The sequence below is a fragment of the Barbus barbus genome, assembly GCF_936440315.1.
Source record: "Barbus barbus genome assembly, chromosome: 26".
In the NCBI taxonomy this organism is placed as follows: domain Eukaryota; kingdom Metazoa; phylum Chordata; class Actinopteri; order Cypriniformes; family Cyprinidae; genus Barbus; species Barbus barbus.
Window position 1 is genome coordinate 21,350,323 of NC_136754.1, and position 25,314 is coordinate 21,375,636.

The 25,314-nt window shown below is 36.5% G+C and overlaps 2 protein-coding genes across 2 annotated transcripts; one reads left to right on the forward strand and one right to left on the reverse strand.

Annotated features, from left to right (window-relative positions):
• Positions 1 to 295: 295 nt before the first annotated feature.
• LOC306845585 (growth arrest and DNA damage-inducible protein GADD45 alpha-like) lies at positions 296 to 2,720 on the forward strand. Its single transcript, XM_079378466.1, has 4 exons — positions 296 to 445; positions 940 to 1,041; positions 1,131 to 1,347; positions 1,960 to 2,720. Exons 1-4 carry the CDS (start codon positions 384 to 386, stop codon positions 2,071 to 2,073), a joined length of 495 nt encoding a protein of 164 aa, XP_079234592.1. The 5' UTR covers positions 296 to 383; the 3' UTR covers positions 2,074 to 2,720.
• Positions 2,721 to 4,022: 1,302 nt separating this feature from the next.
• On the reverse strand, positions 4,023 to 22,715 carry LOC306845738 (guanine nucleotide-binding protein G(I)/G(S)/G(O) subunit gamma-12-like). The gene is made up of 3 exons (XM_079378710.1): positions 22,495 to 22,715; positions 6,585 to 6,693; positions 4,023 to 5,460 (listed from the first exon to the last, which is right to left on the reverse strand). Exons 2-3 carry the CDS (start codon positions 6,687 to 6,689, stop codon positions 5,335 to 5,337), a joined length of 231 nt encoding a protein of 76 aa, XP_079234836.1. The 5' UTR covers positions 6,690 to 6,693; positions 22,495 to 22,715; the 3' UTR covers positions 4,023 to 5,334.
• Positions 22,716 to 25,314: the final 2,599 nt, after the last annotated feature.

Here is a 25,314-nt window from a genome sequence, read left to right on the forward strand (position 1 = left end):
TTATTTCACATTAAATAATAATTGTAGTTGAATATCTTCTTCCCTTTGCCCTGACATGCCACTGCTAAGTTTTCCAACAAGGTTCAAACAACGTCACCCAACGTGACTGGCTACGTCCTGCCAACTTAGACGGACGAATGAGAATAGCCCACATTTGTGAGTAAAGAGTGACAGCCAATCAAAATATTTTTTACTTATCTTGATTTGCATGTGTCCAATAAGGATTATTATGCAGATATTGCTCTCCTCACAGCTCTCGGGGAAATTAAATATAATGTAACTCCTCTCTCTGACTGAGATTAACCCGCTGACAGTCAGAGAAAGAAGACCTACGAGAACAAAGGTGGATTTACTCTGTTTTCAAAGGAAAGTTATTCAAGTCCATGCTGGATTTTAGGTGCAACATGACGTTTGAAGAACTTAGTGGAGATTACTCTATTGAAAGGTAGATATGCCAATATGCATTTATTCGGCAATTAACCCATATAACATTATTATACTCATTTTACCAATAAGTGAATTATGTGCAAATCCCGAAAACAAGTTATATTTAAAAAGAACAATGTTTTTTCTAATGTAAAGAGGTTATATTTCTGTGTAACGTGTAACATGTGAAATAAAGGCATTAGCAAACACATATACCGGTAAAGTGTCAGCTGCACGAGGCTCTCCGCGCGCTGTGACTTATTAAACAGCCGCCGAACTTTATATCGGTCTAAAGCAGTCTTTAAAGTTTTATATTTTATCTGCTTACATAAGAGGAACGCAGGTAAATTACTCACCCAAGCACATAAAGTAGCATTGAATAACTTGCATTCCTCAAATTACTGTAATAGTTTTCATCCGACGCACGAGCTGTAGCCATTCAAAAACGTTCAATGTTCTGGACTGTATCAAGGTTTTATTACTTAATCGTTTATTCAAATTGTGTTTCTACAGGATGGATTCTGTGATTAAAGCTCTGGAGGAGGTCCTGCGCTCCGCGTTACCGCAGGGACGTATTACAGTTGGGGTCTACGAGGCTGCAAAGTCACTCAATGTGTAAGTTTAGAGGCTCCCTGTGTTACTGGCTTTCAGTGTCATTGCAGCAGGTTCAGTGAAACTAACTAAATCTCAACTCTTCTTTCTAGGGACCCTGATAACGTGGTGCTGTGCATCCTGGCCACAGACGACGATGATGTGAAGGATGTGGCGCTTCAGATTCACTTCACTCTCATTCAGGCTTTCTGCTGCGAGAATGATATCAACATCCTGCGCGTGAACAACACGCGTCGCCTCGCGCACATTCTCGGGGGCGCCGGCATGCACGGCAGCGAGCAGATGGATCTGCACTGCATTCTGGTCACTGTAAGTGTCAACAATAATTGCACCTGTCATTCGAATGTAAATAGGAAGCAAATGCCAAAATAGGCCAATTCCCTGCACGTGAGATACTTCTTTTAGTAACTTGTCAAGACATGTCCAGATGAAACTGCCAGTACATGACACCCTCCTGCACATCCTGCTCTGTGCTCATTCTTATGCAAATAGGAGTTTCTTAATGTAATGTTCCAGGCTCCTATTTGCATTCATTTTTGGAATCAAATGAACAGGTGTCTCAGTGTTCGTCATTCTGTTCTTTCAAAAGATTTTATATACTCCACAGGATACATTTAGGAAGATTTGCATACTCTCAAAATCCCTTCGGGCATTTCAATTCATGGTTCTCTACAGCAGTTTGACTTCACTTTTATTCCTACTCCCGTAGAATGACCATAGGTCCTCTTTTCCCTGGACATGAAAAAAATAATGTATTTGTTGATTGTTGATGTATTCAGAATTCACAAAAAATATTTGTAATCATATGGGTGCCATCCAAAGACAAGGTCGACTGTAAAGGACAATGCTTAATGCTTGGAAGGACACTCAGTAGCAAACACAAACAGAATGTAATCCCATCTCTTCTTCTGATGTTCACAGGTTCCACATGCATCCACATGGAAGAACCCAGCTTTGGGAAAAGTGAACCGCTTCTGCAGAGAGAGTCGCTGTATGGATCAATGGGTGCCCATTATTAACCTTCCAGAACGATGAGGACAGCTAAAAACAAGGGGCTAAAAATATCTAGTAAAAATTATAAAAGCTTAAAAAGGTGGTCACAAAAAGGACTGATAGCCCAGACTGGTGGAACTAGGGACTAACCTACAGAATGAACTGGAGGAGGAGCACCCTTTTGCAATCTGAGATGATTCAGCAGTTTTTGGCTTTGTTTGTGGGACTATTTGAGGACGTCACAGGAAGCTAATTGTGAACGGAAGTGAGCACCTGAGTATCTTGTGAGATTTATTGGTGGGGGTGTCATAAAGCACTTCAGTTAATTAGAGGATGAAGTATTTCTCAGGCAACACAATATGATATACAGAGATGATATTTTTCAAAGAGGCTGCCCTATTCTTTGTATGTTTTTGCCATAATTTTTAATAGTATGCTATTAGTACTCATTAATGTTGGAAAATAAATTATTTTAAAGGGACTTGCTTCTAAACCACTGAGATGAAAACTATGCATTCACAGTATCCTGTAAGAACTGTTTGTTTGTTTTTTTACACAAGTTAGTTGTTCTTTTGTGGTCTTTAAATTATTTATATTAATTTAAAGAAGTATTTATGTAAAAACTTTTTATACTATTATATTCAAATGCAAAATGAATTTTGTGTTGTAATAAAAGTATTTTTGAACACAATATGGTAGTCATGCGGGTTGCTCTGTTAGAGGTTTCTGGAAAAGCAGAGTGGACTAGTAGAACTGACCTGACAACACCATACACCTCTCAGATCAGCAGGGTCACGCTGGACTCAGTGGCCTTCGTGACTCCCTATTACAGACCAACAAAAGCCATCCAAGCCTTTCTTTTGTCCTGCTTTAGTCACCATTGCATCTATTCATCAGATTCCTTTTTCAACTGAAATGAATTGCTCAGGTTCAGTTTACTGTACGCTTGCTTGCGTCATTGTCAAACTTGCTGTCGTAAATCAAGTTGCACTTAATTGTGCTGTGTTTGTCAAACTGATACTACTCTGTAGGTTAAAAGTCAATGCGTGGCAAGAACGTAACACATTACACAAGCCCAGCTGGAGAACGGAAGTGTCTAGAGACATGTTTGGAAGTGTTCAGAAAGTGTGGCTGTGATCACATGGCTGGCACTTATTGGGTCAGGTTTCCAGATACCACATACCAGTAAATCAGTTGTGTAACCCACCACTTCCTTATGCAAAAGTGATGAAGCAAGGTTTAAATGTTAGGCTGATGCAAGGTAGGTAAACTCCAGTGATGTAAACAAGAGAAGAAAAAACACTTGGTCAAAAAAAATAGCATCTCTCAAAGACAAGTTAAATGCAAAACATAGCAATTAGGGGTTAATTAATTTAGTTTAGCTGCTTGTGTAAATGAACCATATGTAACCCTAATCAAAAGTCAGCTAGTCTTTCAACTCAAATAATTAATGGATTCTGCAGGTGTTAACTGCTCTGTGTAGGATGTTTTCTGACGTCTTTAAAAAGTTATTTTTAGACAGCTGGTCCAACAAGACCAGGTTTTGTCACAACTTACATTACATTGCACCACTCCTAGAGCTCAGAGTAACACAACTCACATGCCACATTAACTATCCTTTAATAACAATCGTTTGTCACATCTTTAATGGCTTAGAAGAATTTTAAGCATCATCCAGAATATTATATATATATATATATATAAAACACTACCATTCAGAAGTTGTTGCTATTGTTGTTCTTTTAATAATTTAGTTTTTAATTCAGCAAGGATGCATTAAATTGATCATAAATGACAGTAAAGACATTTATGCAGCAATAGATTGAAATAAATCAGAAAAAAATATTTAAAATTGTAAAAAATACTTCACAAAATGACTGTGTATACTGTATTTTTTAAATAAATACAACCTTGGTGAGCATAAACTTCTTTCAAAATTTAAAAGAGTGACGCCTTGCAGAATGTCCAAGTTGCACTTTTACATAAAATGAAAAAAATCAGCTTTTATATAACAAATTTTCACGATACACTAATATAGTACAAACTGTTTGACCGTAGATTTCGCAAGAACACATACATATGTGATGCACTTAGTTTTACTATTTCACAATTTTAATCAAATCTTTCTTTCAAGGTACAGTACATTTAGCACATTATGAAGGCTTGCAAAAATAGAAATGCAGCAATTAGAATAGAAAGAAACACCAAAAAGAACAAAAGGAAACTTGTTTCTTCACAGAGATACTGAGGTCACAGGAATTTGGTTGTGAATCTCAAATACTGCATAACGTCTCTGATGTCTCCACAATAATACAGACGTTGCAGCATCAATATATGGATGCTTGACCCATTAAAGGTGAATGTTGTGAATGTTTCACAACTACCCTTTTTGGGAAAAATTCATTCAATTCATAGACAAGATCAAACAATGGTGGTCTTTGTTTTACAAATGTCCTAGGCACAGGAAAAAGACATTTAAACCAGAAGGAAAAGGCACTTTAAATCTAAACAGAACAGAAAAGTTATTCAGTGTCAACAGATAAAACGTCATCTTTTCATTTCTGTAATAAGTGAGGACTGCTTTGAACAATCTAAGGCACAAGGGTTTGAAAGTGCAGGGTAATCGGTTCTCTTTTCCTATAAACTTGTCACTAATGGTTTTGCACATAGTGGTACTGCCTTTCATTGAGAACAAATTTTTGCGTGATGTGAGATTTACTATGTTTTATTTACCCAGCATGCACTTAAACAGTGATGATTGCAGAAGTCACATTAGATTCATAATCCAATTCAAAATATGAATCTTTAAATTCCATTTATTTCAGTCAGTCCCTTTGCTATAACATTATTCATATGTACTGCTAGAGAGGAATAGCCTATATAACACACGTAAGTGAGATTTAATCAGTTAATGTAGTTGCAAGCTCCTTGTATCATAATGTGATGTGCTACTTCCCTATTTCAAACACAAAGTGTAACTAAAGGCATCATTCGGTGGAAAGAGGAACTTAAGGCCGTTTTAAAACACCTAAACGGCTCGATTTATAGTATAATTTAGTGGAATGATTTAAATTTGGCCCAAACAACCAAACAGAAGACAAGTGATGCTGGTAAAGATAAGATTCAATTCTAATCATTACCAAAATGGCAATTAATTAGTAATGATTGGAGTTTATTTACAGTAATAAATACTGTAAGAGCTAAATACAGTTAAGACATGGCACAAAGTTACACTAAGGAACTAGAGCTGGACTTAAGGCAAAGTTGAGTAGAAGTAATTAAATAAGATTAATGCTTGTTACACTACAATATAATGCAGGGCTTTTTGTCCTTGAAGGGGTTTTCTGAGGCAGGGATGCCCATGAGCAGGGGGTCGTATTTGGCGTTTTCTCCACAGTAACGCATGAGGTCAGCTGAGGCCTTGGAGACCTGGATGAGACAAGCCAGAATGTCAAATGTTCTTGTATGTTTTTCTTTTTCTTTTATTTGTTTAACCCTTTAATGCATGGATTATTCAATCACAAAGAAACGTCTTATGGTTTCTTTTTATTTCAAAACAACAATACACACCACTGTTCAAAAGTTTGGGGTCATAAAGGTTTTTTAACCTTTTCCAAAGAAGTCTTTCGTGCTCACTGAGGCTCCATTTATTTATAAAAAATACAGTAAATCAGTAATATTAGGAAGTAATACAATTTAAAATAAACAGACTATTTAAATATACATTTCAAAATGTAAACTTATTGCTGTGATGACAAAACAATTTTCAGCAGCCATTATGATGCTTCAGAAATCATTCGTAAATGCTGTTCACCCAAAACTGAAAATTCTGTCATCATTTCCTCACCTCAGGTTGTTTCAAATCTGTATGAGTTTCTTTCTTCTACTGAACATAAAAGAAGATATCTTGAAGAGTTGCTGGTCCCCACTGACTTCAATAGTGTGGGGGGAAAAAAACACAATGGGACCAGAAACAGTTTGGTTACCCGTATTCTTAAAAATACCTTGTTTTGCATTCAGCAGAAGAAAGAAATCCATACAGGTATGGAACAACTTGAAGGTGAGGATATTATTACAGAACTATCAGAATTATCAGTGATTAAACTTATTAAAGAATAAACAGTTGTGATGCTCAATGTTTTTATGGAAATCATGAAACATTTTTTAGTTCAAAAGAACAGTATTTCAAACTGAAATATTTTCACATTATGAATGTCATTTTGATGAATTTAATGTTTATATAAAAAATAATAACAATAATCATTTTTTTTTTTTAAATCGTAGTGACTCCAAACATTTGGAGGGTAGCATAACCGTTTTTTCCCCAAAATCATGTAGCCTTCATATCACTACCACAACATCACAGTTTCCAAAAAGATTGAATCCGTGATTTGGTGATAATATAGCATAAGATATTTAAAAGGATAGTCATTTTTGACTGAGAGGTATAAATTATCTATTTATTTTGTTATAAATTTAAAATACACAATCACATGTAAAGAGGGATAAAGGAAAGAAAGATCTTTTAAAGATGTAAGGAAAAGAAAATGTACCTTTATCCTCTCAATACTGGCCTCGACTCTCAGTTGCTGTACCATCCTCCTAGCATGTGCCAGGTTGTTTGAGCCCACCATTTTAGAGGACATTTTTGAAACCATACAACTGCAAAATCAAAATAACACATAAAACAGTTATAAACCTACAGACATCATAAAACAATCACATCACAACAACATAGCATCACCAGTTTTCTTATTGTTTTCACAATAAAAACATACTGAAATTAACGCACAAGACAAAAGTCTACTCAATAAGAGAGCATCTGATTGGACTGTTATCAGTTAAAAGGGACATTCACTATTCGGAATACAACCCAAATTCCGGAAATGTTGGGACATTTTTTAAATTTGAATAAAATGAAAACAAAGAATTTCAAATCACATGAGCCAATATTTTATTCACAATAGAACATAGATAACATAACAAATGTTTAAACTGAGAAATTTTACAATTTTATTTCAAATTTGATGCCTGCTACAGGTCTCAAAATAGTTGGGACGGGGGCATGTTTACCATGGTGTAGCATCTCCTCTTCTTTTCAAAACAGTTGAAGACATCTGGGCATCGAGGTTATGAGTTTCTGGAGTTTTGGTGTTGGAATTTGGTCCCATTCTTGCCTGATATAGGTTTCCAGCTGCTGAAGAGTTCGTAGTCGTCTTTGACATTTTTTGTTTAATGATGCCAAATGTTCTCTATAGGTGAAAGATCTGGACTGCAGGGACTTGCTGTTGTAATAGCTGCAGCATGTGGTTTTGCATTGTCCTGCTGAAATACACAAGGCCTTCCCTGAAATAGACGTCATCTCGAGGGGAGAATATGTTGCTCTAAAACCTTTATATACCTTTCAGCATTCATAGTGCCTTCCAGAACATGCAAGCTGCCCATACCGTATACACTTATGCACCCCCATTCCATCAGAGATGCTGGCTTTTGAACTGAACGCTGATAACACGCTGGAAGGTGTCCCTCCTCTTTAGCCCGGAGGACATGGCATCCATGATTTCCAACAAGAATGTCAAATTTGGACTCATCTGACCACAGAACACTTTTCCACTTTCAAACAGTCCATTTTAAATGAGCCTTGGCCCATAGGACACGACGACGCTGCTGGACCATATTCACATACGGCTTCCTTTTTGTATGATAGACCTTTAGTTGGCATCTGCTGAAGGCACGGCAGATTGTGTTTACCGACAGTGGTTTCTGGAAGTATTCCTGGGCCCATTTAGTAATGTCAATGACAGAATCATGTCGATGAGTGATCCAGTGTCGTCTGAGGGCCCAAAGACCACGGGCATCCAAAGGTCTTTGGCCTTGTCCCTTACGCACAGAGATTTCTCCAGTTTCTCTGAATCTTTTGATGATGTTATGCTCTGTAGATGATGAGATTTACAAAGCAATTGGATGTTGAGGAACAATGTTTTTAAAGTATTCCACAATCTTTTTACGCACCCTTTCAGATTGGAGAGCCTCTGCCCATCTTTACTTCTGAGAGACTCTGCCTCTCTAAGACACCTTTTTTTATAGCTAATCATGTTACAGACCTGATGTCAGTTAACTTAATTATTTGCTAGATGTTCTCCCAGCTGAATCTTTTAAATAGGTCTTGCTTTTTCACCCCTTTTTGCCCCCGTGCCAACTTTTTGAGACCTGCAGCAGGCATCAAATTTGAAATGAGCTCATTTATTGGATAAAAGTGTAGCATTTCTCAGTTTAAACATTTGTTATGTTCTCTATGTTCTATTGTGAATAAAATATTGGCTCATGTGATTTGAAAGTCTTTTAGTTTTCATTTTTATTCAAATTTAAAAAACGTCCCAACATTTCCGGAATTCGGGTTGTATGTACTGGCCTCTACAGACCACACCCCTGATATCCTTACTCACACAAACTGGAAGGTTAGTTCACCACAGATAAAATGCTGAAACCTTCTCAGGAACTGAAGTAATGCTGGAATTGAAGTGCGTGTACTGTGGCTAACAAGTTATGTCTTGAGCTTGGCTACTAGCATCCACAATTTGATTCATTATAGTATGACAGTCCTGTTTAATATGCATCAGCCATGTCTTGCTTACATTTGATATGTATTTTATGCCACTAATACAAATCTGAAGACCTAAATCTACTTTTAGATTGTTGTTTGGTTTAATAAGCCAGTCTAACAGGATAAGGTAAATGAAAAGCTCTCCGTTCAAAGCAGGATGGGTCATGATGGTCAAAATGTTTAGATTTTTCTTTTTTCTACGTTTCTTTTTTTTTTTAATTATGTATATAATTTGAAATGCAAGAACATGTCCTATGCCATAAGAAATGCATCTCTAATCAGGGTCAGGTGAACCCAAAGCAACGTAATTCAACATAAATTCAAAACTTCCAGTAACGTATTATCCATTACCATGTTCCTGCATTCTCTGAACTGGAATACCTCATACCACAATGAGGTTGTAAACACCATCTATTGTGACTCAAAAATACTGTAACAAAAGAGACAAAAAGTTTATTTTACTGACTTATGGGTAAAGGAAGAGGAAATATCGCAGCATTCTTTCCTCTGGTGGTGTTTTAGGTAACAAAATATTTTTTCACATGGGACATGTCCTACTTTACCTGATGTAAGGAAGTTTGGCAGTGGTGTGGTGTCACACACTTACATAACCAGGACAGTGTTACAGTGCTCTCTATGGGGAAAGGTTACATAATCACAAATGCCCTTCCATAATATCCAGATGCCAGTTGACCGACAGTCTGCACTACAAATGTCCAGTGTAAGCTATTCATGTTATTGCAATTCAAAAAAAAAAAAAAAAGAAAGAAGTGCAGTCGCAATTTAACATGCAAATATTACAATAATATTAGAATTTGAAAGCTGAATATTCTATGAATGTAAATTACGGTTCAAAAGTTTAGGGTCAGTGAGACGACAATTTATTATTATTATCAGTGCTGAAAACAAGTAAGCTGCTTAAGATTTTTGTGGAAACCATAATACATTTTTTCAGAATTCTTTGATGAACAGAAAGCATATATTAGAAACAGAATTCATTTGTAACATATGAATGTCTTTACTTAAAGTTAATTAAAGTTACGTAATCATAAATACTCTTCCAGGATATCCAGACCTCAGTTGACAGACAGACCAAAGAAGACTCTGTCTGCACTACAACTGTCCAACCTTTTTAAGTTCTGTTAGCCTATATCAAAGAAACATATTTTAAAAAACATATTTAATGAGAAATAGAAAGGAGTTTTCCAAACATAGTTGCTTTCTCCAGTTACTGTTTATGGCATGAAACACATTTGGGGGAAAAAAACCTCTTTCCTATTGCTTTCATACTGATGAGGTCATGAAGGAACATTCCTAAATAATTTATTACGCCATCTAAATAAAACACTGGAACATTTAGGCTAAATATTGTAACAGAACATACAAAGTACACTGGATGCCATCATTTACAGTACACACTGCTTGAATTTATGGCCATGTCCGATTTTTTTAAAGATAGGAACAGTTTTTAAAGATAAGAGTGTATGTCTACGCCTCAATCAAAGAAAATGTGATGATGACTTTATGTTCTGCTTACGCATGTGTAGATGTGTGTAGGGGAGGTAACAAAACATGTCCCTGTCTCAGTGTTACCCTATTAGCTCTGAGGTCACCAACTGCTGCCCCTAGACATGTTCATTCAGCAGATGTTATCAGTTCCTGCCACTCGCCTGCACGCATGATCTCACAGTGACACCAGCACACTCTGATCAACCGGCCTTAGTAATGCAACTCATTCTCACTCAGCATCACCTGAAAGCAGCAAAACAATAGTGTTAAAGTTTTAGGTAAGCTCAGGTTAAGCATTAAAGGTGTTGGGATAAAAGACCGTTCAATATGCAAAAAGTGTAAGAAAGTCAAGAATACTAATTAGATGTTTAGGAGAGAGCTTCTCAACCAGGAGGAATAGTTCACCCAAAATTTTTTATTTTCTGACAATTTATTAACTCTCAGGCCATCTAATATGTAAAGGAGTTTGTTTCTTCATCGGAACAGCTTTGGAGAAATTTAGCATTACATCACGCACAAACGGATCCTCTGCAGTGAATGGGTGCCGTCAGCATGAGTATTTAAACAACTGATTAAAAACATCACAATAATCCACAAGTAACCCACAGGACTCCAGTCCATCAATTAATGTCCTGTGAAGCAAAAAGCTGTTTGCAAGAAACAAATCCATCATTAAGATGTTTTTAACTTCAAACGAGTCCTCTATCTGTAATATTGTTTTCTCCAGTAAAAAAGTCATCTTGTCTCACTGAGGAGAGAAATATGCCCATATCAAGCACAATTTACAAGCAAAAAAAGTTCAAATATTTTATGTATTAAATATATATTTTATATATATTATATATTATAGATATATATTTTGATATGAGAGGACAACAAGGGATGGATTTTAAAATCACCTTGATGGATTTGCATCTTACAAACATGTCGCTTTTTAAAGATAACTGGTCTAATATCTGATAACCATCTCTCTTTCTCCAGGGTTTTTTAACGACTTTATGGAAATTTTATTAGGTCAGAGGCCATTTCTACAGAAAGTGGTCTGTTAACCCCCAGGGTCTAGTTCTATAGAAACAGCTCTCAAAACTACTTCACATTTGACAGTGCATGCAGCTCTCTGACAAACAGATGTATTGCCCAACAGTTATTCTATGGAAAGCATCAGCCTAGACATTTTTATCATGTAAAGGATGTGTCAAGAGCTTACAAAACTACTACACAAAATGAAAGTGCACTCATATCTAATAAACATGCAGTACAGCAGAATTCAGTATGTCCAGAATGAGACTGTCTTGTGCGGCCAGATAAAACATTGCCTAAACATTGATATTCTACGCAATCCTCACTTCATTTAAGATATGGATACACAGAGTAATATTCTGGCCAGTAATAAGATGAATTATTTTAAGTTATGGCCAATAATTGATCAAAGAAATCTGTACTATTTTGTCTAAATACATTACCAAGTTTGGGACAGTAAGATTTTTCTTACTGTCGCACACTTATATTTATTTGATATTTTAATATTTTAGAGGAAACCACGAAATACATTTTTCAGAATTATTTGATGAATAGAAAGTTCAAAAGAAAAGCATTTTTTGGAATAGAAATCATTTCTAACTTTATATGATTTGACATTCAGTTTTGCTCAATTTAGTCCCTTCTGAAAAGAAGTTTTCATTTCTTCAAAAGTTCTTTTGTAATGTAATATTTAAATATAATACTTGGCCTTAGCCAGTCTCATTATAAATATCCATTTTAAAGATATTTATAATGAGACTGGCTAAGGCCAAGTATTATATTTAAATATTACATATTTTATTTATTTTTTAAATTAGCAATTAAATATCCCATATTGACTGAAACCAATAAATGAATAAATTAATAATGTTGATATGATACCAATGTATTGTGCTTTCCTAGTTTAAAAAAGCCATTTAAGCCAGTTTTATGAAACTCTTAAACCATAAAAAGCACTGTAGCACAATGAGGCCAGTTTGCATTAGTATTTAACAAATGTAATCTGATTTGCAACCAATAGTGTAAAGTATAAAGGTGATATCTTGCACTTGGCCAAGCATCATGCAGTATTAATGGCCAAGTCTTTGGTTTTGATTGCTTCTATTGTCCTCATTTGTAAGTTGCTTTGGATAAAAGCAACTGCTAAATAACTAAATGTTACAACTACATTTGTAAGCCAAAAATAGCCACTGTGCAGTGATTTCCAGCAGATGGGAATATGTGAACAAGTCCACAAAAATGAGCCAATCCACACTGAACAACACAGGACCGGGGCTACAATAATGGGCCATTATCAGTCAACGCCTGGGGCCTAAACAAACACCAGTTCTCGGAGATAATGTCTCATGTACGTCAGCATGCGTGTTTCACCACCTGGAATATAAATAACTTTATTGTTAGGATGATGAACCAGCGCAAAGGTAGTTCTCAAAGTCAGGCAACCCTGGAAAAATTCTAGGGCTGGGAACAGTCTAAAGCGAAAGAATTGTATTTTTGTTCTTTGTTGTGGTTTGAGGGAGAATTAGCCTACAGAGGGGAAAAAAGAGAGTGAGAGAGAGGATTGCAGCTGTGAACGGGAGGTTGTGAGTATATCTATGGGCAAGATGCCAGATATGCTGGTGCAACAGAGGTGAAATAAAACTCCCATCCATTGTGTTCTCTGCCTGCCCCCCTACTCTTAATGCCCCCATTCATCTCCGCAGCTGAGAAATGCACAACTATTCAACGTCGAACAACAAACTCACCCCAGCAAAGCTCTGCATTTAGGCTACAACTCTAAAACAAAGCAGTCTTTATAAAGCCCCAGTCACTAGCAGCTCCACTGTGTATGAGTACATCAGATTATATATCGCTATCCGAGGCCAAAGGTCTGTGCTTGGCTCCTCCTAGTTAATATGCTGGATGGCTCAATAACAGTGAAAACACAGTAATGTCACACAGCAGTGACTGGTTTTGGGCTTTTACAGGGAGGTTCTTTGTGCCGAGGGGCTCGACTATGGGAAAAGCGAGACAAGAAAACAAGCAAATATAGAATGAGAGAAAGATAACTTGCTGTGAGTTTATGGAAAACAAATTACACACCTTCATGTCTTTCCAAACCTGTATGAACTTCTGTCTTCAGTTGAACACAAAAGAAGATATTTTGAATCATGTGTGAGGTTTCTTTTTTTTCAGTTTTGTAGGGTTTCACAGGAGAAATAAAGTCATACCGATTTGGAACAACACGAAGGTGAGTAAATAATACAAGACTTCTCATTTTTGGATGAACTATCCCGATAATTAAAATAACTAAATGACAGTTTAAGAGATGATTAAAATAATAAGAGGGCATAGATTCATTCATTGATACAAGCTGCAAACAGATGCTTAAATTTCTGGACCACCATGTTGGGCAGGCCCTTGTAATTAGTTGCCAGGGTGTTGCTTTGCAGTTACCAAGTTATTTTGTGGTGACTGAGTTGCTACTGTCTGCAGTTGCAAGGGTTTTCTGGGGAGTTGCCAGAGTATTGTGGGCGGTAGCAAAGTAGTTGTTTGCCCCTCCCAAGATTTTAGGATATTCTGGTCATTATATATCACTCTATTTGAGGATTCCATTCTAACAAAAATTACTAGACAGTCAATGGCTCCTACAATTAAACATTTTGTAGCCAAATTACATTTATAAGTGAACGAATTACAGACAACATATGGTTAAGTTAAGAATCCATTGTGAACTCAGTAACAGCTTTGAACAATTTGTTGACAACGATTATGATTCAAACTGGCTTGTGAATCATTTTGACAGACTTAAACTGGAACTTAAACTAAAATTAAAAGGAACTGGTTCATACGTGTAATTCATTTGCAAATTGGGCTTGTGCTGTTTTCAATGAAGCATGCTGAAAAAAAAAAGAGCACACTCTAAAGACAATTAATTCTACCTCAAGATGATATCAGAGTAAACTACATGTGAATGCACACACATTTTTCTCTTCTACCACCAATTGAATTTAAACAGGATTGTTTTAAATTACTGTTACATTGGAGATCACTATAATTACAGTCTGGAGTCCTTCTCTGGTCACTCCTTCAGTGTAAGCATATGGGATTTCCTGCACATCTGAAGCATTATTATGCTGAATGAGTTACAAAAAGTTTAACATTTTGGGCTGTGGTATGTTCCAATCCCCATTAATGAGTAATGCTCCAGTCACAACAGTGTTCTCGTGACTCTGCAGATGGCTGAGCGGCGTAGTTTACAGGACAGGGTTATGTATGAAATGTCACATATTTTCATAAAGAACAAGAGAACCCATTGGAATGAAGAGGAACATCAATGTACTAAAGCAGACTAAAGATAAAGCAGATTAGGAACAAACAAAACAAGCTAAGACTTGAAATGAGAAACAAACTGAGACCTAAAGAGTCTACGATTTGGATTTGCAAGTATTTGCATAAACCATTCACCTACAGCAATCTGATGATAATGTATTAGAAATAAAAAATCTGTATGTCTCAAACAATGCATGCTTTGGTTTAAAAAAACAGCCTGTCAATCCAGCCTCCCATCACAAACTGGAAAGAATTCTACACATGAACACCTCCAGAGTCACATGAACCAAAGTGTCATCATGGGATCAAAGATTCTTTCCATGAACTCATCAGCACATGATAACACCCATATGATATATTTGTCAACCGGCTCCACAGCATCAGGGGTTTTCATGGAATAAAGCCTACAGGAGATTGTGTCAAGTTTGGTCATACAGCCACTCATAATATGGTGACAGGATCTCATAAACACTATTGTTCAACACACACACAAAAACACGTTCATCGCAAAGTACACATATTACAAACTCCACCCCCAGAAATACAATAGACTAAAACTAGATGTTTACATTTTATGGAAATTTGAGTGGTGTTTGTATATGCAAAACTTGCAATCCTAAAGATTCTAGGTGCTTTTTAGTATGTTGCTATGTATTTTAAAGCGTGTTCTGAGCAGATGTTTAGGGACCCAAGCAAGGTATTAAGTTGCAATTTGGAGATATAAATTTGCAATTACTTGAAATAAAGTTGCAGTTGCAAAACAAAGTTGAAATTACCTGTATTTTTCTTTTTTTCTTTTTACAGGGAGGTGGAAAAAAAACTTGCAGAGTTTGTTTAATACATTACCACTAAGTGCACCACCACATGAGTGAAATTACTGTGAAACTTTGTGGGCAAAAATTTACAGGACCCACCAAACCTGATGTGAAATCTATGGGGGGACATATTTTGCCCTCACGCAAAATTCCAGATCTTATGGAATAATAAATGACATTTGCCTGTGAAAATAAAAAGAGTTTGAATATTGCCGAAAGAATGCAAATACATTTTCAAAACTGCACGTTTTTCATTATTTCTAAACATATATAACTAACTACATAACACATAACCAAGATCTGTGTATGATATTTGTGCACTGACTGGCAGAAGGGGAGATAAGGTATATAAGGTTAAGACAGTGGCTCATAGTCACACAATCATAAGCATTTCCTGGAAGGTGTTTTGAACCATACAGAAGCTCAGAACATCATGACACAAACTGTTCCAGATGCACACTGTTTAGTCCACAATGAACATGACCTGACCGGCAAAACAGAGTACTTGGAAAAGGTAATGTCAGGTATCTGTACTTTGTTTCTTAAGAATTTATTATAAATAAATTGCTGTAAATAAATAAATACATTTGGACAAGCTGTGATTTGAACATGAAACCTTCTGCTACTGTTGCATCATAAGGTAGTAACAATTGTTAGTCCGACAGAGGGAGAAAGAAAGTAACCCAAATCACACTTTGGTTACAGGTGAGTAGAGGAAGTCAAGGACAAATGCACATAAAGCATGTGACTGGGGGAGGAGAAAAACGCAAAGAAAGAGACTTCAGAGAAAGCCCCTTTACACACAGTAAAGCGAAAATGAAAGCACTGACAACAACGAAAGGCATGACAAGAAAACAACCAGTGGCACATAGTAGGCTTTCCTTTGGAAAACCCATAGAGAAAATTCGTTTAGATCTATGTTCAATTACCAATAAAAGCTCACTTTGATTTTGCTAGAGGGATAAATGGCAAAAAGCCCCACAACGTCTTTTAACTACTGAATTAAAGGAGTTCCCCTAAACACTTACTAAACTATATGTTTTTATTGTCAATGTCTCCATCAAAAAGTCTTTCAGTTTGTGTGCAAGTCAGATGTTAATTCAGTAACTGCTCTTTTCTGGAATCAGTCCAGAAGAATTCAGACTGACTCTGAAGAGTCATTCGTTCAGGAATCTGACAACACTGCATGGTATGTGTCCGATTAACTAAAAAGAACCAAATCATAAGTTCCAATCATTCATAAATTGGAAACTTGTTCACATTGTATGTTTGTTTTTGCATACAGGAAAAAAAACTTCTTACCATTGTACACGACATGACACACTTGGTGAAACAGGGCATATTTGATGTTTAATATGCAGCTCTGTGGAGGAGTATTGTGCACCAATGAGATCATCAGAGAGGACAGGGCTACCAAATATGGCAGAAAAAAAAACTTTGAGACCTTTAGAAGCGATAATCTTCTTCAGACGTAGTGTCTGTCCAATATAAAAAACAAACAAACAAAAAACATGGTACTCCCAGGGGAAAAGAATGCCATTCTTGTGAATAACAGGCTCTCTTTTCATCCTTGTTCCGGGTTGATCATTTCTAACATTAAGTCCAGTTGGGGCTATTGGGCTCAAAAAGCTAGCAGAGAAAGTGAGTTGGTGGTCTGAATATAGAGAGCACTTGTATATAGCCTCATGCCACCTGCACACTTCATTCTCCTTAAACAAGAAATGCGGAACAAAACACTTTGGGGCCCTACGGCCACCCTGAGAATGAGCTTCTCCCACACAGAGCCCCTCTCACAAAACTCCCTTCAAAAACCAGTCCAGCCCCCAAAAGCCAGCTTCAGGTCTTTAAGGAAGCTTCCCAAACTTCTCATAATCCTTGCTTTGTTCCCCCTGACAGTGAACTTTCCCTTGGACTTTGTTTCCTCATCACACAGTGTCTCAACCACCTGAGACTGCTCACTGCAATGAACACTTTCTCCGTTTACAGCATGAGACACCTTGCTGGATCAATGACTTCCATTCATTCAGTTGCCTTATGGGAGCCATTTCCTTGAATCTTACCCATCTTTACTCTAAGGGAGAACCCATGCTCTCACTGCCTTCCCAACAGGAAGATAACTTTGGCAAACTCCTATGCTGAAGCGGAAGTTATGTCCAAATTAGGTAGCTGTGTGTTTGATTCCCTGAGGAAACACATACTGACAGAATATTAACTTTGAATGCATTGTATGCTGTTTTAGAAAAGAAAAGCATCTGGCAAATGCATACATTTAAATACTATATAAACTATATTTAAAAATTGTGTTTGCTTCAAAAAACTCCAACTTTGCTGCTTATTAATATTTAGTAAGGTAGCTGATAAGTGTAGGTACGGGTAGGATTAAGGGATCTAAACTATGGTTATACAGAATGAGGATTAATATATGCTTTATAAGTGTGTGTATGCAAATACATGTAAAAAGACAGTTTTAAATTTACTTATTGTAATTGCATTTCTTCAAAAAAAAAAAACTAATTAATGGAATCATTAAGGAACCAGAATCATAAAGAGGAATCGGAACCGGAATCATTAAGTTCTTTATGATTCCCATCCCTAAAGGAAAGACACGTCCTCAATGTCAGCACCTTCTTAGAACTCCCACAAACAATTCGGAAATATACAACTGTTGTAATCCGCTGTTAAATTCTTTAAAATGTAATAATGCAGTGACATTGTTATGCTATTATAAAGATAAATGATGACTACCAAATAAAGCAGCACATCAAAAAGGATACGAGTCAGGTTATAAAGTAACAAAACCATAATCTTGTGTTGATATCTCTGACACATCTGTTTCAAGGTCTCCATTTATGGTAATGTCATGCCCTATTGATTTGTGGAAAAAAAGACTTCTAAGGTGAATTTAGACAGGTTTCTAACAGCAGTAGTTACTGAACAGATAGGATACCTCAGAGTTACTCAGCATTAATCACTCTTAATGTTGGCGTCAGGAAATGTAAACTTTGTCCAACTGGTCTTGGTCAAGCTAAAAAGGAGACGTATCATTCTTACCATCTGTCAGTGTTAATGGATGTTTATGCTGTCTCGCCATGGGTCTGACCCCTACCAAACGTTACAATGGAAAACTGTGTCAAAAGGCAGCATGTTTTAGTTTTTTTTCCAACTATGGCCTCATTGGATTTCATCCACAAAAATTATAAGTGCAGAATCAAGTCTGAGCCACGTACACCACCTTTTGGAGATAAATGGTAATGCAGGGATTTAGCAGCCAAAACAACATCTTTGTGGCCACATGCCAGCATTACAAAACAAAAATCACAACCAGATACATATTACCAGTAGATGGCATCCTAACGTGTTGAGTTTGAGTCTAGCTATAACTGACACATCTGAAGCTTTCAGTGTTAACAGTACAAATAGTCCAATATTCTATATAGAAAAAACACTGTTAGCAATTACTAATAATTACTGTTAAAAAATAATTACTTAATAATAATAATTCTTATTATTATTATTAGGTAACACTTTATTTTAAGTTGTCCTTGTTACATGTATTTACTATTGTAATAACAATAAATTATGCATAATTACATGCAACTAACTCTAAACCAAATCCTCATATAGTCCTCATATATTACTCAGTACTTAAATATATAATTACTGACGGCGCTGTATTTTATGTAAAATTATTTTTATTTCTAACTGATCTAAATTCATTTTAAATCATTTTAAACGTTTTTAAATTTCTGGTTTTATTGTTGTGATTATTTTTTTTATGGATAATTTACTTGCTTTTATGTAAAGCGCTTTGAATTACCATTGTGTATGAAATCTGCTATATAAATAAACTTGCCTTGCCTAATTACAATGTAACAATGACACCTTAAAATTAAGTGTAATGTATTATTGTTACTTAAAAATATATACCATTACATAAAATAATTATACTAATATAATAGAGAATAAATGATTACTACTACTACCATAATACTAATAAAACAATTTACAAAATAACAATAATTAATAATAAATAAAATAGTTTAAGATGAAGTACAGCATGTCACTCACAGTTGTCATTAATGAGGCATGGAATAAGCCTTGCTCAAAATGTGGCAAAAGTACAACTGACACAACTACTACGACTTTAAACAGATCTTTCATGCACATATTACAGATTTAATTATCAGCTCCTTACTCACTGATTTGAACTGTTATGGAAGGTATTTGAGGCTGACACAAACACGCCTAACAGTCGAAGCACATGACGGTTTTGACAAGGGTGATACAATAAATCCATTCATCAGACTGGGATGGTGATGAATGACTGGCAGACATAAGGTAGAGTCCACAAATTCTCAAAAACCTCATGGCCATCATTTCACCCATCATATGCACTGTATATCATATTTACTGCAGTAACATGTATTACCAAAATGATTAACGGAGCAGGTCAGGAAAAAACCAAAGAGAAATATGAAGAAGTAATTTTAGATGCTTGGATAAGAGTTTTCACATTTGACATGTGAACTAGCAAACCACTGACTAAAATCACAAATGATCTTGTAATTCTATTATTGCATAACTTTAATCTTATAAAGTACAGTCTTTTGATTTAGTGCAGTTCTGAAGTCATGTGGCATCTCTTTAAATCTGTTTCTAATGGTATCAGAGGATAAAAGTGACTGCATGAGGCTGATCTTGGCAAAGACATTTTTCTGTGGAATCACAGGAGTGAGAAGGTGGTTTATGACAAAAGTTAATGTCAAACCCACACTGCCAGAACATTTGTGCTTACTGCCAGGTCATGGCTCGAACCTTTCTAAATGCAACAAATGAAAAAAAATAATAATCTGGCTGCATTACAGCCATGCAGAGACCATGTGCCAGTGTTAGCATTATTTAGCCTATATATTACTATTTATCAATATTTTGAAATAGTTTTTATTTTTATTAAAATTTTTCATTTTAGTTTTAGTAATTTTAAGTGCTTTGCCAATGTATCTAGATTTAAGGTAAGAGTGGTGGTGACATATTGTGGAGCCTGGAGTGATATAACAAATCGTAATGCGGCTTCTGAGGAAACCAAAATGGTGCAACACTTAGTTTCACAATCAAATCGAGAAGTTGGGTATGAACTATTGCATCAATTACAATCACTGGCTAAATGTTACAATACCTTGTGAGGACAGCCATTTTATTTTATTAAAGTCTTATAGTTTAATACAGTAGTAACCGTAAATATACTGTGCATCATAAAACCAAAAATAAACGGAAGAAATAGAAACTAATCTGAAACTGCACATAGTTTTCAGAGTAGGCAGTACATTGTTGATGATTCATGTGCAATAATACAAAAGGTCTAAGTATAACATGTCACACAAAGAGCTGGCATTATTCAAATAGATATGTCTTAAGTTGAAGCAGCACTACGGTCAGTAGAGGTTTGATTTTGGCAGAGCTCTGTTACCAGTCACATTCTCTAACAGACAGAATATACACATTTAAACAGTTCTGTGGTTAATCACTGCAACACTTCAAGCCACCACTATCTCAAAAGGAAGCAGCAGATTTATGTGTCTGTATTTTTTATTTTAATTTTAATTTTTAATTCTTAAGTATTAGTTTAGTAATACCCAAAAAAAGAGAAAAAGGCATGAGGCATGGATTTCATTATTTACTCATGTTGCTCTATTATTAAAGCTGATTTGAAATGACGACTTTACTCTTTTCTATACAACAACCATTCATGGTGACCATGTCTATCAAGTTTAAATCAAAAAAGAAATGTTTAATCTAATCATGATGTGAATTTGCTGGCCAATTCAGAAGGCTGATTCCCCACAGATTCATTAAGGAATTTCCAATAGATCTGAACAATAGTGTTTTTTGCTTTTAGGTCTGTGCAACTACAAAAGAGAAATCCTGAGAGAATCCATGACAAGAATGCTATTTATGATCTAGGATATTTTAACGTAGCCTACATAAGATTTGGCATCAATAATGTTTGGTCACCAGAAACAAGAGAACCCAAAACGTTTGCTATTTTCAAGTTGGATGTCAATGGCACATTGCATCAGAAGGAGCTATTTTTGATTGGAAAACTACAGTGAAATATTTATTAAACTTTGGTCTGTTCATCACAAACCCATTCTATGGCTTGAAAAGAATTGGAATATAGCACTTGAGTCGTGTGGTTTGTATTTTTATGGTGTTTTCCCTCTTTTTGTCCATTTGGAGCTTGATAGACACAGACAACAAGACAGGAAGTAAACAATAAATCTGTTTTGGGTCAAATATTCATTTAAACAGATAATTGAATATGAATTAAACTGTGTTATATGTATGTATAGGAGTTGAGGCCAGGGACATTCTCAGGGCCATGTGTCAGCTTTCCAAGGAGATCAGACTAGATTCAAGACACTCGCCTACCCATGAAGATAACATGGATGAGGCTACCAAGCCAGTAACATCAGATTGTTTTGTTGCCCATAAAACAAATACTTGGGAGGACGGTCCTTAAACAGAGTTTGATGAAAGAGAAATGAAGGGCTCCTCAATGGGCTCACATGCAAACTAATGAGTGCGGATCATTAACAGTGTAGTCATGCACGCAAACCCCTTCAGAGGGGCAAAACTAGGGGTTTAAAACATTATATACAAGTCTGGACTCTACGTTTCATAGCCAGTATTTAATTTGCAGTACATCCTCTATAGATAGGTATCACTGACTACAGAAGGAAATTCAATCGTCTTGTCTCTACTTGTAGTTTGATCTGAGGCAGTCTCACAGAAACCCAGAAAGACTGATTTCTGGTATATCTCAGTGTATTTTCATCTTAAACACCCCTACCAGAGTCATTTTGGCCTACTAATAACAATGATTTAAATACAGGAATTTCCCTCGCATTCCAAAGGGTGAATAATTAGGCAGTCATTTTAACTTTAATTTTGTAGTTCATGAGTTTTATAGCCACTACTGATTTACAGTTTAATATTTCGCACTGACTAACCTGTTGAATCGTGAAAGTTTGTTATCCGCTTCACGACTAGATATAAACTTAAAGATTACAAGGCGAACCTTCTCTTTTCGACATACAAATATACCTAGGCCACAAAAAGAAGTAGTAGAGTTTCTATATCTTGTGTTATTTGTGAAATAAAATTTAATTAAAGCCGTAAAACTCGTCGACAGAACAGTCTTACCTTTAAATAAATCTCTCAAGTGTGATCTGCTGATAAATCAGTGAAGAAACGGAAAATACGCCCCAAAACTGCTTTTACGTGAACTTCAAAAGGTCCGCGTGTAAAATTGCCTGGAAAATGATATAAATACTATTTTAAAGTTAATTGCATTCTTTTTCGCTATTGTAATGCATTCTTGTTACTTTGTGAATGACACCGTTTGTAGCACTTCCACCTACGCTGACCAATCACAGCCGGCGCACGACATGACGTCACCGTCGAACTGTGGAGAGTGACGCCGAGGATTCGCGCGCCCTCTTTCTGTGATTCTGGGAACAAATAATCCCTCGCCTTGACAAAATAGCAACGGATGTTGCTTTATTGACCATGTTATTTTAGTACTGTCAGGGATTTGTCGTTGTGATGATTGTTGTCGCTTTAAATTACGACAGTGACACAGTTTAAAGTATTAGATGTCTTTACATTGCTATTTTGAAAACTGCAAAATGATGACGTCAGTCCACTTGTCCTCAGATTGTAGATTTCCTCAAATATTTATAGGTTTTTATTTTTGTCAACATAGGCACAAAATTATTTAAAGTCAGTCTTTATCCCAATGGCCCTCCTTCCATATTTTATCAGTTTAATATCATTATATTTTCTGTCTCAACCATACACACACAAAAGCCGCAAAGAAATTATCTGGGATTTTAAGTACCCTCATTTTTAAGTAGGCCTAAGTCTTAGTAGTAGGTAGCAACACCATACAATGAAAAATGGTCACTGCATTTTCTAAATATTAGACACTTTGTGACCGCGTCCATATTGTATTTCATTTTGTGAGAAAATAGGTAAAGCTTGAGGTTGCACTAAAAGTGAATACCCATAAACATGGATTTATGGATTAGGTATACTATAAAATAGGCCTAAATCGGATTAGGTATAGTATAAAAAAACAAAAAATCAGTTTTGTATTAATGAACTCCTAGTAACTAAAATACTTCCCTGCAGAATTCATGGGTCATGTACACTTCCGAAGCAGAAAAAGAAAAAAAATCACTTCGTCTTGGCGTAGAATCTTGAATAGCTGACCCAATGGTACCCAACAAATAGCCATTATTGTATGCTAGATGTGTATATGTTTGCAAGTCTCTGTTTTTACATCAGTGAAGCACTAGTCTGCACCTGGTTGAAGAATACAGCAGGAGATTGTTGAGGCTGAGATAAACTGAAAGGCTGCTGTGTTGCAGAGATGGGCAGCAGGAAGATGATGGCAGCATACTAAGCAATGAAGTGGCGCATTTTAGGGTTTGCTACCTAATTTTGAACTCGAAACCAACTAATATATATATATATATATATATATATATATATATATATATAGAGGCTATTTGTTGGGTACCATTGGGTCAGCTATTCAAGATTGTACTCAAGGGCAAGAGGTGATTTTTTGTTCTGCTTCATATTACTTACATAAAAGCTGTAAGTATACAAAAAAAGTATTTAGTCAGCCACCAATTGTGCAAGTTCTCCCACTTAAAAAGATGAGAGAGGCCTGTAATTTTCATCATAGGTACACTTTAACTATGAGAGACAGAATGGAGGGAAAGAATCCAGGAAATCACATTGTAGGATTTTTAAAGAATTAATTGGTAAATTCCTCGGTAAAATAAGTATTTGGTCACCTACAAACAAGCAAGATTTCTGGCTCTCACAGACCTGTAACTTCTTCTTTAAGAGGCTCCTCTGTCCTCCACTCGTTACCTGTATTAATGGCACCTGTTTGAACTCGTTATCAGTATAAAAGACACCTGTCCACAACCTCAAACAGTCACACTCCAAACTCCACTATGGCCAAGACCAAAGAGCTGTAGAAGGACACCAGAAATAAAATTGTAGACCTGCACCAGGCTGGGAAGACTGAATCTGCAATAGGCAAGAAATCAACTGTGGGAGCAATTATTAGAAAATGGAAGACATACAAGACCACTGATAATCTCCCTCGATCTGGGGCTCCACGCAAGATCTCACCCCGTGGGGTCAAAATGATCACAAGAACAGTGAGCAAAAATCCCAGAACCACACGGGGGGACCTAGTGAATGACCTGCAGAGAGCTGGGACCAAAGTAACAAAGGCTACCATCAGTAACACACTACGCCTCCAGGGACTCAAATCCTGCAGTGCCAGACGTGTCCCCCTGCTTAAGCCAGTACATGTCCGGGCCCGTCTGAAGTTTGCTAGAGAGCATTTGGATGATCCTGAAGAGGATTGGGAGAATGTCATATGGTCAGATGAAACCAAAATAGAACTTTTTGGTAAAAACTCAACTCGTCGTGTTTGGAGGAGAAGGAATGCTGAGTTGCATCCAAAGAACACCATACCTACTGTGAAGCACGGGGGTGGAAACATCTTGCTTTGGGGCTGTTTTTCTGCAAAGGGACCAGGACGACTGATCCGTGTAAAGGAAAGAATGAATGGGGCCATGTATCGTGAGATTTTGAGTGAAAATCTCCTTCCATCAGCAAGGGCACTGAAGATGAAACGTGGCTGGGTCTTTCAGCATGACGATGATCCCAAACACACCGCCCGGGCAACGAAGGAGTGGCTTCGTAAGAAGCATTTCAAGGTCCTGGAGTGGCCTAGCCAGTCTCCAGATCTCAACCCCATAGAAAATCTTTGGAGGGAGTTGAAAGTCCATGTTGCCCAGCGACAGCCCCAAAACATCATTGCTCTAGAGGAGATCTGCATGGAGGAATGGGCCAAAATACCAGCAACAGTGTGTGAAAACCTTGTGAAGACTTACAGAAAACGTTTGGCCTCTGTCATTGCCAACAAAGGGT